Below are 13,585 nucleotides of genomic sequence, written 5' to 3'. Positions count from 1 at the left end.
TCCGCTGCTGCAGAGCTTCTCTCAGGATGAACAGTCTCCCGAACCTGTGGATCTGGTTCGGTTTTCTCCTTTCCGTTCAAACCGTCACAGCTTCTCGCCTGTACAAGCACGTGAGTTTGACACAATTAAGTTAGCTGAAAGAATAGTCAAAAATGAAAATGTAGAACACAGAATAGGGATGCACCGAAATGAAAATTCTTGGCCGAAGCCGAACAAAATGAAACACTGGGCCGAAGGCCGAATACCAAACCAAATTTTCCCCATGTATTTTGCCAATTTTTTTCACCATTGCATAAATAAAATGCCCACATTTAGATTTTTACTGTTTTGTCTTGCTTTTTCAAAGAAAAAATTAATTACAAAACAATAATTAAAAAATATTTACTTAACACTAAACATTCTAGCAGACATTATACCAACAAAGCACAATTTAACTTAAAATTAATAAGCTAGTAAAAAAATATTTTTGGTAATTTTTGAGACCCCCTTCTTGAATCAGGCATGTATTTCTTTTACTGTACAAATAAATACAGCCTTGCTGAGCAGAAGAGACTTCTTTTTAAAATATTTCAGATCCCACAGATACAAATCTATTACAGATTTGAACACTATGTGTGAATGTTATAATAAATGTATTAATATAGCTGTTGTAATTATTATTATCATTATTGTTGTCTTTTTATTTTACGGAACAACAGTAAAATTACAATATTAAAAGATTTATGAATGTTGATAGAGCTTTTATTTTGGTGGAAACCCCCAGGATGACCTCGGTGCTTCTTTTTGTTGACAACAGCAGATTTATAAATGATTCTCATTAAGAATTTGGGAAGAAGCTTGTTGCACGTATCACATTGTCACATCCATGCCTTGTAAAAATTCATAAAAATGTTACTGAGCAACTGACTAGTAACTGTTTCAGTGCAGATTTTCCTCGCGCTTTGGACTTTGAACCCTGGTTAACAAGCAGATAGTGCCGCGAGCTCTTGCAGCGCTGTCAGAATACATGCAATTCGTGCGTGTATTAGAAAACATACCATTCTGCAGTTTATTTACTAATCGTTTGAGGCCATTTCGCGATTTCAATCATCATACAGTAACCATCAACAATAACCACTTCCTCTTCTCATCTGAGATATGCGATGCAGCACTAAGCAATCTCTCGCTGTCGATGCTTGTAATGATTAATGCGTCTTTCTTGGACAGTTTTAAATGCTTCCACACTGCCGGCATGTTTGCTGCATTAGTGCGCACCTCTATTTGATCGCGTCACGTCATTGTTCGGTACAATTTATTCGTTTTTTTGTTCGGGCCAAACACCGAAAGAGCTTTTTTTTTCTATTTTCGGCCGAATAATTTCAGTTCCCGAAAATTCGGTGCATCCCTAACACAAAAGTAGATGTTCATGCTGTTTTCTATTCAGTGAAATCTATTGATTTTTCATTGATTTCCTCTGTATGACTTTTTAAAACAAGCTGTTTTGCCTGATGCTTCTGTATGTTAAAATTATTTTCTTTCTTTGTGTGATGTCAAAAACATTTATTGGTGTATTTGTGTGTGTCTAGACACCACTCCCAGAACGCTGTCTCCCTACCCTGCTGTGACCGCAGTGATGAGGAACCCAGTGTACACGGCCCGGAGTCACTGCGTCAAAACCACCAACTCTGCTTCAGTTCCAGCACACACATACACTCAAGTCAGGTACACTCACTCACACACACTCACACTCACACTCACACACTCACACTCACTCTGTGAGACTCGCATACACTCTGATGTATCACATCTGTCCTGATGCAAGACGCTGACTCTCTGTCTGTTCTCTTCAGTCCGCAGCACCAGGGCCGATGGAGTGTGGATCTCAACCACAAGCGCTCCGGTGAGCTCTTCGACGGCTCCCGCGGTTCGGTTCAACACAACACCAACTCCCTGCCCTCCAGCGCGAGACAGGGTCTGTACTCGACACGCCACACACACCAGCAGTGCTTTCTCATGCTACACTATTTGATGATGTTCTGTAGTGAGCATAACATGCACTAATTGCCACTTATCAACACTAGAGAAACTCTAAGGTGTCCCTGTATTTTTCCGACACAATAGAAGCTCTATGGTTTAATGTTTGAAAAAAAAAAAAATGAAGACTGCTATACATTTTGTTTGGTAAAATAAAAATGATGATGATGATTATTGTTATTATTATTATTATTATTATATAAAATTCTCTTTTTATATTTTACAGTGCTATAGTAATACTATAATAATAATAATAAAAATGTATTTATTGGTGTATTTTTAATAATTTAAGTTAATAATAATATAAATGTTGTTTAGTAAATTATTATTATTATAATTTTATCAAATTATACAAATATTAAAAAATATATTATTAATATTAAATACAGTTTTTATTATTTTACAATGCAGTACTGTTACTATAATATATTAATTTATTTGTTTAATTATTATATTTTCCTTTTATTATTATTATTTTTATTATTATTATTATTATTATTATTATAAGCATGCCCCATGAGTGGGTTTGCAACTTTATCACCTTTTGCACCCTGATGAGTTTGCATCCCTGTTTTTAATTTCAGTTTAATTAGTGATAAAATCTGTTGTGAGTGATTGGCAAAACTTTAATCGTAACCGTTAATGTAAAATCTTTATTGATTAATCAAAAGTGTGTGGGTGACAAACACAATCTAAAATGTAGGACGTGATGTGTGGCCCATACTCGGAATTTGTGCTCTGCATTTATCCCATCCAAGTGCACACACAGCAGTGAGTAGTGAACAAACACACACACACACACACCGTGAACACACACCTGGAGCAGTGGGCAGCTAATGATTTTGTGTTTGTGTCCATAGGTTTGTCTCAGTACCGCGAGCAGCGCATTAAGATTCCCTCCACCCCTCGTTACGCGCGATCCGCTCACGGCTCTGATAGAGGTGCTGATCTCTCTGATGTACATCATACTTCCTGTGCTGTTACATGAGTGATGGATGTACCAATAATTCTACAAATTGTGTGTTTCAGGATCTCTGTCTCACTCAGACTGCAGCAGCCCTAGTCTGGTAACTCCGCCCCTCTCTCCTCTGGACGCCGCCTCCTTCAGCAGCAGCCAATCACAGGGCTCCGTCTCCGCCCAGACCAGGCTGTCAGTCAGCCCTGTGCCAATAGACAGGAGGAGGGACAGGTAGAAATAGAAATATAAAAATGTAACCCTCTGTCATCATTTACTCGCCCTCATAATGGTCCAAACCTGTGCTAATATTTTTCCATACAACACAGAGAAGAGGAAGAATCTTACAAAAAAAAATACAAGAAGATTTTCAGACTTGTGCATTCCAAGTCTTCTGAAGTCATATTATGCTTTATGTGAGAAACAGACTCAAATTCATAACCATTTACTGAAGCTCTGAAATCAAATATGGCACGTTTTGAGTTTGACGTTCGAAACATAATCGCATGGGTTTATAATAACATGAGGCTGAGTAAATATGCATTTGTCTTCATCTTGCATTCAGTAGTTTGTGCTGTTCTCGTCCTCCTCTTCTTCCTCTCGTAGTTTATTTAGCTCAGATCTGTCTGACTCCTTATTCTCCGTTCTAGTCTGTCTGCTCTTCTGCCCCATTTCTCTCTCTGTTCTCCTTCTGCTCCAGATGCTCGTTGCGTAACAGGTCTTACCTGAAGCTTTCTCGAGCTCAGAGATCGTGGTTTGCCTCTTTACGGACCCTGAGGTTTGTTCACTGTGCAATGAGAGCAAAAAAACAAACTTTTTCCTGTTTAAGGGAATTTCTTTGATATGATTGCTTTCCCCCCGTTTTTATGTCATGTCACTTTCCTTTAAATGCACGCTATTGAAGTATGACCAGCTGTTATTTACCACCAAAGGTAGCTTAGGGCTGAATCAACTATTCAATGATATGTATAATCATCAATAATCAATAATAATGAAAATAATCATCCAGTATTCCTATATTATGAATAAATTGAATTTATATTTAGAAAGCATCTGTGACATGCTGTTATTTAAAGTGTTTGGGCTTACGCATTACAAGTTATGTAATCAGATTACTTTTTTTAAGTAATTAGTAAAGTAACACATTACTTTTTAATTTAGAAGGAAATATCTGAGTTACTTTTTCAAATAAGTAGCTCCAGTTACTTTGTTTCGCATGTATTGACTGACAGCTCTCGTGTTACCACGGTGACAGAAATCAGGAGTAAGTGCAGAGTGTTGTGTGTGAACATGATCTTACTGTAGTTCTAGAATAAATATGAACATGTATTTACTCATCTCACCTGCACAAAAACAGATTCAGTGTTCCTCAAAATGAAAAAAAAAACTCAAATGAAACTCGGAATGTTATACAAACCTGCAATAATTAAATATGTTAAATAAGACAAATATCATTTATGTATTTAATCCCATTTTTTGAACCAATGTCTTTGCTACTGACCTTTGATCCAATTCAGCCATACTAATAAGCAAAAATGACACATTTGTGTTTCATTTTTGTTATTGCCGAGTAGTGTTGAACTTTCTTCTCATGCGTCATATTTTTTATGCAATTTGTTTGCATTTGTTGCGCCCTCTACTGTACAGACATGCATTTACATTTCCTTCAGCCTGAGGTGTATTCACTTACATTTGTAAAATAACTTTTTTATATTAAAAACAAACACGCAAGCCCTGCCCAGATTTAAAAAGTAACTCAAATGTAACGTGTAACATTACTTTCCATAAAAAATAACTAAGGTAATTAGTTACTTTTTTAGGGAGTAACGCAATATTGTAATGCATTACTTTTAAAAGTAACTTTCCCCAACACTGGTTATTTATCACTGAAATATTTAAATTATAATTACTTTCATTGTAATTGATTGACTATCAATTATTTGCAGCATATCCACCAATTATCATGTCACTTTACACTCCTGAATAACGCATTTCTGTGTACAAAGCTGTTTAGTTTAGCTCCAACTTGCCTCAACACACCTGCCTTCAAGTTTCTAGTATGCCTATAAGAGCTTGATTAGCTGCTTCAGGTGTGTTTAATTGGGGTTGGAGCTAAACTCTTCAGGACACCGGCCCTCCAGGACCGAGTTTGGGCACCCCTGCAATAGATGAACACGAATCTGTTATTCTGTAAATAACCGAAAATGGCAGTAAATGCATGTGTGAGCGATTGTGATAGTTTGGTTCTGTTTTGTTCCTCTGAGACTGGTTGCCCATATTGTGTGTTTTTGCGTTTTAGGCCATACATAGAGGAGCCGCGATGTGTCACTATCCCCAAAGGGGCGGAGCCTCTGGGCATCTCTATAGTGGGTGGGGAGAATGGCGGCATCTTTGTTTCCAAGGTAACGGGAGGCAGCATCGCTCAGAAGCACCACCTGGAGTTTGGAGATCAGCTGCTGGAGGTGCGTCAGAAGACACTCGGAGAAATACAGAGCTTATCGTTACATTGAGCACGTGTGAATCTCTCTCTGTCTCTCCGCAGTTTAACGGCATTAATCTCAGGAACGCCACTGAGCAGCAGGCCAGACTCATCATTGGGCAGCAGTGTGACACCATCACCATACTGGCACAGTACAACCCACACATGCACCAGCTGGGCAATCACTCCCGTTCGAGGTACAGCGCACAGTACACGTGACTCTGTCATGCTTTAGAAGCACTGTATGAGTGTCCTGACGTGTTCATTTCTGTCAGCTCCCGGATGGAGTCGTCTATAAGCTCTCACTCGATGCCTGACACGCACTCCAACATCGACACGCTCAGCGAACAGGACGAGGGCACCATGACCCCGCCCTCCAAACAGGCCACGCCCACAGCCAGCCCTCTCAGGTAACAAACACTCTGGCTCTCCTTCGCTAAGAATTGCGTGGATTACTTCATATTTATACATACAAGGGAAAATTTTCTGCTTGGGTTTCTGGTGGTCTTAAAAAGTCTTAATTCACCCTTCCACAAATTAAGGCTTGAAAAGGTCTTAAATCGGAGCAGAAAGTCTTAAATTCATAAAGCAATGGCATTAAATGTTGCATACATTGCAAAGAAATAAATATCTTCCTCAGTATTTTTGTTTTGTTGTCTAATACAAATATCTGAACATCCTTAAATCAAAGCTGCATTCCGTAACTTTTTTTGGTTAAAAATGATCCGAAATCAATATTTGAGCAAGTGCATAACCAGCCAGTGTTCAAAACTATCGCCTTACTTTAGCCCGATTCACAACGGTTAGCTTATAATAATGTTTTCTAATTTGAGTGGTACGGGTAGGTTTTCATGGGAAATTCGAGCATGCTGTCAGCATTTACGTCACGTCTGTAAACATAAAGATTGAGTCCCGGCTAGTAGACTATCGCATGTGAGGATGCTGCAGGTGGCGGATCGTTAGCCTTTTCTCACTGCAGCTGGAATAATTATACTTATCATTTTGATGGCGGATTGTAATCCAGAAAGGATTTAGGGCTAGGACAATAAATCGATGCATCGTGAATCGAGAAATTATTCTGCATCGATTCTGAGATTTCCCGAAGGCATCGCGATTCTCTTTTGAATCGATTCTGAGCTTATTTTTTAACAGCAGATGGCACTGTGTGCTTTAGAAATAGCCGTATTCTGCTTGCTTCCAGTTCCTTAACACACGCACCATTTGAACCTAAAATAATCATTTATAAAGTTCGAAAAGGTTGAAGCGAATTACAAGGATGTTCACAGTGGGCTGTGTTTACATTAATCTCGCATCATAAAAGCATAAAAGCCGATGTGCAAGTACATTTAACCACTATTACTCAGCCGAACGTGCACACGCTCTTCTTCGTGAGTATTTGAGTGTGTGGTTAAAAACTAGCCTAGAGCGCCATCTGCTGTTAAACTAAGCTCAGACTTCCAGAGAGAATCACGATGTATTCCGAAAATCTCAGAATTGATCCACGAATCACGATGCATCGATTTATTGTTCCAGCCCTAAAAGGATTATGTGTTTATGAAACACATGTGAATGAAATTGAATTATTCCAGTTTTAAATGTGCATCTGATTAAAGATAGCCTGGGATTACACAGGATTTGTATTTTAAAGACAACCAGTTCGAAGGAAGAATAATTTGCTTTTTGGTTAAAATAATTTCGAATGATATAACAATTAGAGATTAGACTGTACAGAAATTGAAATCTACACGCTAATGCACACGTAGTCACGCAATGCTGATGTTGTTAACATGAACAATTTGAGAACAAAGTATAACAATAATAATAATTTGAACGGTTTGATGTGATATGAGCTAATCGATCGTTAGATTAAATCACCATTGGTAGCGCGATTTATTGTAATGCTTTTTTCCTCAGTTGGTCAGAACAAAATTGGCAGACTTGTTAACTTGTTCAGATGACAATATCCAGTGAAAATTCTTATTTGGGTTATATCTTCCAAGACGTAGCCACACATTCAACTCAAAACATTAGATTAATCCGCGCTGGAGCCGTGCCGGTGCACAACCCACGTAATGAAAATAATTCCGCAAGTAACTGCAATTGCAGGTTTCAAACAGAGATGGCGACAAAGAGGCAAACTTACGGACAGCAGCTTTAAATCAAGTTTTGTTTTCTGAGAAATTGAGCAAAATTAAGGGAGTTTATGCCTAAAATAATAACCAATATCTGTCACTGGGGAATGAAAACTTGTTTTCCCTTTGAATTAATTAGATTTTTCTGAGCCCATTGACTGAAATTTGTTCCTGTTTTAATCATAAACTCGCTTTATTTTGATCACTTTATTATCATCATTCATAAAACAAGAATTCTTCGATGTATGATTGAGTCTTAAAACATTTGCACTGGAAGACAAGACAAATACTGAGGATAAACATCACTTTTGTGTGGTGTAATCAAAAGGTACTTTTATTCCTTACATTTTCTTTACTTGGTCTTAAAAGGTCCTTTAAAGGTCTCAAGTTTACCTTCGCAACACCTGCAGAAACCCAGTTAAATTAAATTAAACTAAATGCATAAATTAATTAATGAATGAATAAAATAATTAAAAACTTTTAATTTCAGCTATTTGCCAAGGCAGCATTTCTCATTTAATTTAGTATAATTTGATATACTAAAATAATTAAAAAGAAAATAATAAGAATAAAAATAAATTAATAAAATAAAAACTATGTAGACATAAAAAAACAGAAACTACTAAAAATGACCAAAACACACAACAAAATTACTTAAACTTTAACTGAAATTATGAAAACCGAAATTGTACAAATAAAAAAACTGATGCAAAATATTAATAAAAACAATATCACTTCCCAGGATTTTTTTTTTTTTTTTTTTGCATGTGTGATTTCAGCTGTTCCTACATTTATGTATAGATTGAGAATACATTGTATTACATATGTTTCTGATGAATCTCAAAAAGATTTGTTTGTGAAAACATTTGTACTTTTTTTTTGTAATTTTTCTCTCACTGTCATCAATGTTGCATCCTGAACACGCCCACTGCTCTGATTGGTCTAACTGTGCTCTCTGCTCTGTGATTGGCCAGTGATCGGAGCAAGGGCAGGAAGCAGGCGGAGCTGAGGCTGGTGGTGCTGAGGAAGACTCAGGTGGATCTGGGGCTGAAGATCTGTGGAGGAAACCTGACGGGGGTTTTCGTGGAGGCTCTAGAAGAGGACAGTCCTGCTCGAGGAGCCGACGGCCTGCAGCCTGGAGACCTGATCCTGGAGGTACTGGTCTGGATGGTGCAGAGAGGATCAGAACCAGCCTCACGTTACCCTGTTTGACAGTGTGCTGGATGGTGTTGTGATGTCATTTCCTGTTTGCAGTGTAACTCGGTGAGTTTGAAGAATAAGACTGCTGAGGAGGTGTATCTGGAGATGCTGAAACCCACGGAGAACGTCACCCTCAGAGTCCAGTACCGACCCGAACACTTCAGGAGGTTCAAAGACGCACTCGGAGATGGTTTTTACATCAGGTAACAGACTGAACCCTGTCTGTTTGTCAATCAGGAACCCATAATAATTAGACTAGATTAATTATTATCTGATTGGTCGCTTGCTGCATTTTGTGGTCTAATATTTGTGTATAATAACAACACTAAGCTGTACAATCATTATTTTCCTTTATAGAAAGTTTATTTGTTTGCTTCATATTCCTAATGAACCTGTCTGAGCTAATTATGTGATAATCAGACTGTTTACCCTGAGCGATATATTTAATAATTCTTCTGGACATTTTAATTGACCATAACATTTTATAAAGAGCACAACTACATTCATGGACCTCTTTAGTCTTTTGAGATCCACACGTGACGTTTTCATGTGTTAAAAAAAGTATTATTTTTATGTGGTGTTTTATTGGTGGATAAAAATTATTTCCCTGTTTACTATTATTTATTTTGTTTGTTTAAATTTAACATATGTGTTTATGTATTAAATACAGACCACATACCAGTGTTATTTGAGTTTATAATATATAAACTACTCAACATAAAAAAAATGATATAATGTAGTTTTATTAATATTTAATATTTTACCATATTTATGTATTTTCTGTTTTTATTTTCATTCGTTGAAGTTTTAGAATTTTGTTGTTTTTGTTTACTTTTTAATTTTTTTGAATGTCTATATACTTTTGATTTTTATTCATTTTTTAATCATTAAGGTTTTGTTTTAGTTCTTTTAGCACTTTAACTTAAACTAAATGAAAATGAGAAAGGTCTATCTGAAATAAAATAGTGTATATATAGATAAAGAGATATATATCGATATATATATATCTGTTTGTTTATTTTTAAATTTATCTAATTTAATTTAATTTTACTTTATTTAATTTAATGTTTTGTTTTTTTATTTCAAGTAATGATTTTTTAAAATGGTTTTAATGTTGGTTTTCAGTAACTATAATAACCCTGTCACATATAAATATTTACTGAGCACAATAGCTATTTGGTTAAAATGAAACGGAGCAAATAGTAAATATTAAGATATATCATCATGGCCTTGCTCATTTGTCTGCATGATGCTTTTCATATTCTTACTCTCGATCTCTTTGTGTGTCAGGGCGTTGTTTGACCATGTTGGTGATTTGGAGCAGGAGTTGAGTTTCAAGAAGGATGATATTCTCTATGTGGACGACACGCTGCCCGGGGGGAATCTGGGCTACTGGTTGGCATGGCAACTGGACGAGAACGCGCAGAAGCTGGTGCGCGGACACGTTCCCAGCAAGTGCATGTATGTCTATATGTGCTGTTCATGTAATCATCACTGGTGTTGTTTTACAGTTAAACATGAAAAATTCATTCTTCTAAATGAGTTTAAAATATGATGCACATGATATAGCGTTGTCAGAAATATCCATTTTTTTGATACACATCGATACTGATATATCTGAAACTGCTTCCAGTGTGAATTAAACATACATTACATGTGTTTATAGTGCTCAGTAGTGCTCAGTAAACACCACCGTTTTAAGTAAAAATAGAAAAAAAAAAAAAATCCTTTTCTCTAAAGAAATGTGAAGTAAACATGCAAATTCTTAAGTTTTTCTCCAGGGTATAGTATTTTTTTTTCTTAGTGGATTCATAAGAGGCTCATATTTCATATTAAAGACATGGATTGATTTTGCATACCTAATGACAAAAATTAAGAAAGTGCTGAATAAATAATATAAAAATTTATAATATAACCTTTTGTAACAATTTATAGTTATAGGCCTCCTCCATAGTTTTTCATAAAGTAAAATAATAATAATAATCTAAATATATTTATTCTTAATTATTATATCTATTCCTAATGATCGTATATTTGTTCTATTTTTATTTTATATGAAATGGTGTTATTACAATAGTAATTTTTTTGTTTAATATTTTTGCATACCTCCTGACAAAAATTTAGAAATTACTGTCACAGATTTTATCATGATAATACAGTATTTTATAATAAAACCATTTCTAATAACTTGCATGTTAACAGGTCACCCTGTAGTTTTCCTTAAAAAAATTATTACTATTATTTTTTAGCAGTAATAACAGTAATCATAATAATTATCATTACTCATGTTGATATATAAGCACAGAACGTTTGACCAAATTGTGCAGCCCTAAAGTTTACTATCAGAGGTAAAAATAAAAAATTTTATGCCCTTATTGTTGTGGCAGTTTTTCCCCGAGGTATTGAAAATGATATTGGATATCAAGAATTTTTAAGGTATTGTATTGAAGTCAGAAATCCCAGTATCGTGACAGCACTAATAGCATGCATGTGTCTTATAAGCTGTTGTGTGTGTGTGTGTGTGTGTGTGTGTGTGTGTGTGTGTGTGTGTGTGTGTGTGTGTGTGTGTGTGTGCGTACGTACGTGTGCGCGTGCATGTGCGCGTGTTTGTATGTGTATGTTTGTGCGTGTGTGTGCGTGTGTGTGTTTGTGCGTGTGTGTGTTTGTATGTATGTATGTGTGTGTGTGTGTGTGTAGGATGGATCAAGATTCCCAGCGGCGGTACAGCGTCACAGACGGTAAGGACGACAGCGGCTCTGGTAAAACGCTCTCGGCCGCGGCGCGCCGATCCTTCTTCCGCCGTAAACTCAAACACAAACGCAGCAGCTCCAAAGACGGCCGTGACGCTCCGGCGGCAGACGCCGTCAGCACAGACTCCGTGCCCTACATGGACGGTGAGAAACAACACGTGTAGTGAGTGAAACTTCACGCTTATCCTCAGCGTCTCATTTACTCTCCGTTTGTTCAGACTGTCTGAGTCCGGCGTATCAGCGCGTGCTAAAAGTGGAATCAACCAATCGCAGGCCCGTGTTGATACTGGGGCCCCTCATTGAGCCAATCAAAGACATGCTGCTCAGAGAGGCTCCTGGGAAATACTGCCGCTGTTTACCTGGTGAGATCTACTGACATTTGACTCGTAATGGAGTTTAAAACATTCATAGCAACTTGACCATGACTGGGTTTTCAATTTTGACTGCGGGATAATAAGATGATGTCAAATGATTTCTCACTTGCTCTTCGGTGTTGTTCAGAGGGGATGAAGGCGACCCAGCAGGCCATCGAGCGAGGCGTCAAAGACTGTCTCTTCATCGATTACAAGCGCCGGAGCGGCCACTTTGATGTGACGACGGTGGCGTCCATTAAGGAAATTACAGAGAAGGTGAGAGAAACACCAGACTCTAATGAAACAACGCTATTAGCAATAGTAATAGTAAATAAATATTACTATAATTTTTTTTTTTTGTAATTTTTGTTTTGTGGTGAAACCACAAGTAACCTGTACATGATTTCATGACATTTATATGCATCTGGCAAGCATATATAATTCATTTAACAGATACTTTTTCTGTAAAACAACTAACAAAAGAGGACATTTGTTAGGATGTTGTCATTAAAATAATATATCAATTCTGAATAATCTTAATCGTTCTAAAATAATTTTCATTTTCTTAATGTTAAACATGAGTAAATAATCTAATGAATGTATCTATTATTATAAAGATTTACATTTATTTTCAAAAGGTTCACATTTATTTGTATATTACTCCAGAGGTTGTGCTGAGGTCTCTCTCTCTTTCTCTCAGGACTGTCATTGTCTGCTGGACATCGCACCTTACGCCATCGAGCGCCTGCACGTCGTCAACATTTACCCCATCGTCATATTCATACGATACAGAAACGCCAAGCAGATCAAGTAAGTGACGTCTGCCTTTGGATGTTTACATAAACAAACACTCATTTAGGCTCATCTGTGTCTCGTATTGGTCCTGAACATCCATTTTTCCATTAGTGCTCAGTCTCTCTCTCATTACATTCAATGACTTTGCATCTTTATATTGCATTGTCCTTGCCCTTGCATACAACACAATGTCTGATTCATTTTTGAATTATTCTTTATTATGAATCAGTCTAATGACTCGCTCTACTAAAGCCAGGCTGAGCTCAATTAGTCAGTGACTTTGATTACTGCTAATGAGGGAGTTGCTTAGACTCCTAGCCGCTAGAAATTAACATTTAGCTGTGCTTTCAGATGTATTTGACTTGCAGGAGCTGCGTCTGTACTGAGTCTGTGTTTTATTCACTCAGGGAGCAGAAAGACCCTGTGTATCTGCGAGACAAAGTGTCCCAAAAACATTCCAAAGAGCAGTTTGAGTCTGCGCAGAGGATCGAACAGGACTACAGCAAATACTTCACAGGTCTGAGACGTGCACACGTAGAGCTGGGCGATATAGCTAAAAAATGTATCAACGATATAATGTTTCATATCGTTCGGTATCGATAATTATTGACATTTTTTATAACCTTTTTTAAAACAAAGAGCAATAGAAAAAAACGTTTAAATTTAACCACTGTATTTTTAAATTAACCAAATTTATAATATTTTAACCCAAATATTTTTTGTTTTAACAGTCAAACACAAAATTAAAATTAAACAAATATCTAATTTCTAATGTTTTATATGCAGATTAAATAGGTTAAACTTTTGTCTTGTCTCCCAAAGCCACAGGAGGGCTTAAAATAATGCAGCGCATTAAATTGCCAACGCTAAGGAAATAACTGTCTATAAAAAGAAAAACGTGCATTACA

The 13,585-nt window shown here is 36.7% G+C and overlaps 1 protein-coding gene across 1 annotated transcript in view; it reads left to right on the top strand.

The window, feature by feature from the left end:
- The window catches only part of dlg5b.1 (discs, large homolog 5b (Drosophila), tandem duplicate 1), a 46,506-nt gene that overhangs the window by 30,703 nt on the left and 2,218 nt on the right, over positions 1-13,585 (top strand). Inside the window, exons 18-33 of the mRNA XM_016448656.1 lie at positions 14-110; positions 1,566-1,701; positions 1,830-1,951; positions 2,874-2,954; positions 3,043-3,202; positions 5,268-5,430; positions 5,511-5,644; positions 5,723-5,857; positions 8,554-8,734; positions 8,834-8,982; positions 10,070-10,240; positions 11,477-11,673; positions 11,748-11,891; positions 12,031-12,158; positions 12,583-12,692; positions 13,085-13,194. Coding sequence (XP_016304142.1) covers positions 14-110; positions 1,566-1,701; positions 1,830-1,951; positions 2,874-2,954; positions 3,043-3,202; positions 5,268-5,430; positions 5,511-5,644; positions 5,723-5,857; positions 8,554-8,734; positions 8,834-8,982; positions 10,070-10,240; positions 11,477-11,673; positions 11,748-11,891; positions 12,031-12,158; positions 12,583-12,692; positions 13,085-13,194 — 2,218 coding nt within the window. The remainder of the gene's footprint in view (positions 1-13; positions 111-1,565; positions 1,702-1,829; positions 1,952-2,873; positions 2,955-3,042; positions 3,203-5,267; positions 5,431-5,510; positions 5,645-5,722; positions 5,858-8,553; positions 8,735-8,833; positions 8,983-10,069; positions 10,241-11,476; positions 11,674-11,747; positions 11,892-12,030; positions 12,159-12,582; positions 12,693-13,084; positions 13,195-13,585) is intronic.

Source organism: Sinocyclocheilus anshuiensis, unplaced genomic scaffold (assembly GCF_001515605.1).
Source record: "Sinocyclocheilus anshuiensis isolate Anshui unplaced genomic scaffold, SAMN03320099.WGS_v1.1 scaffold75, whole genome shotgun sequence".
In the NCBI taxonomy this organism is placed as follows: Eukaryota; Metazoa; Chordata; class Actinopteri; order Cypriniformes; family Cyprinidae; genus Sinocyclocheilus; species Sinocyclocheilus anshuiensis.
The sequence above is the reverse complement of the archived record's forward strand: the minus strand, read 5'-3'. Positions and strand labels throughout refer to the sequence as shown.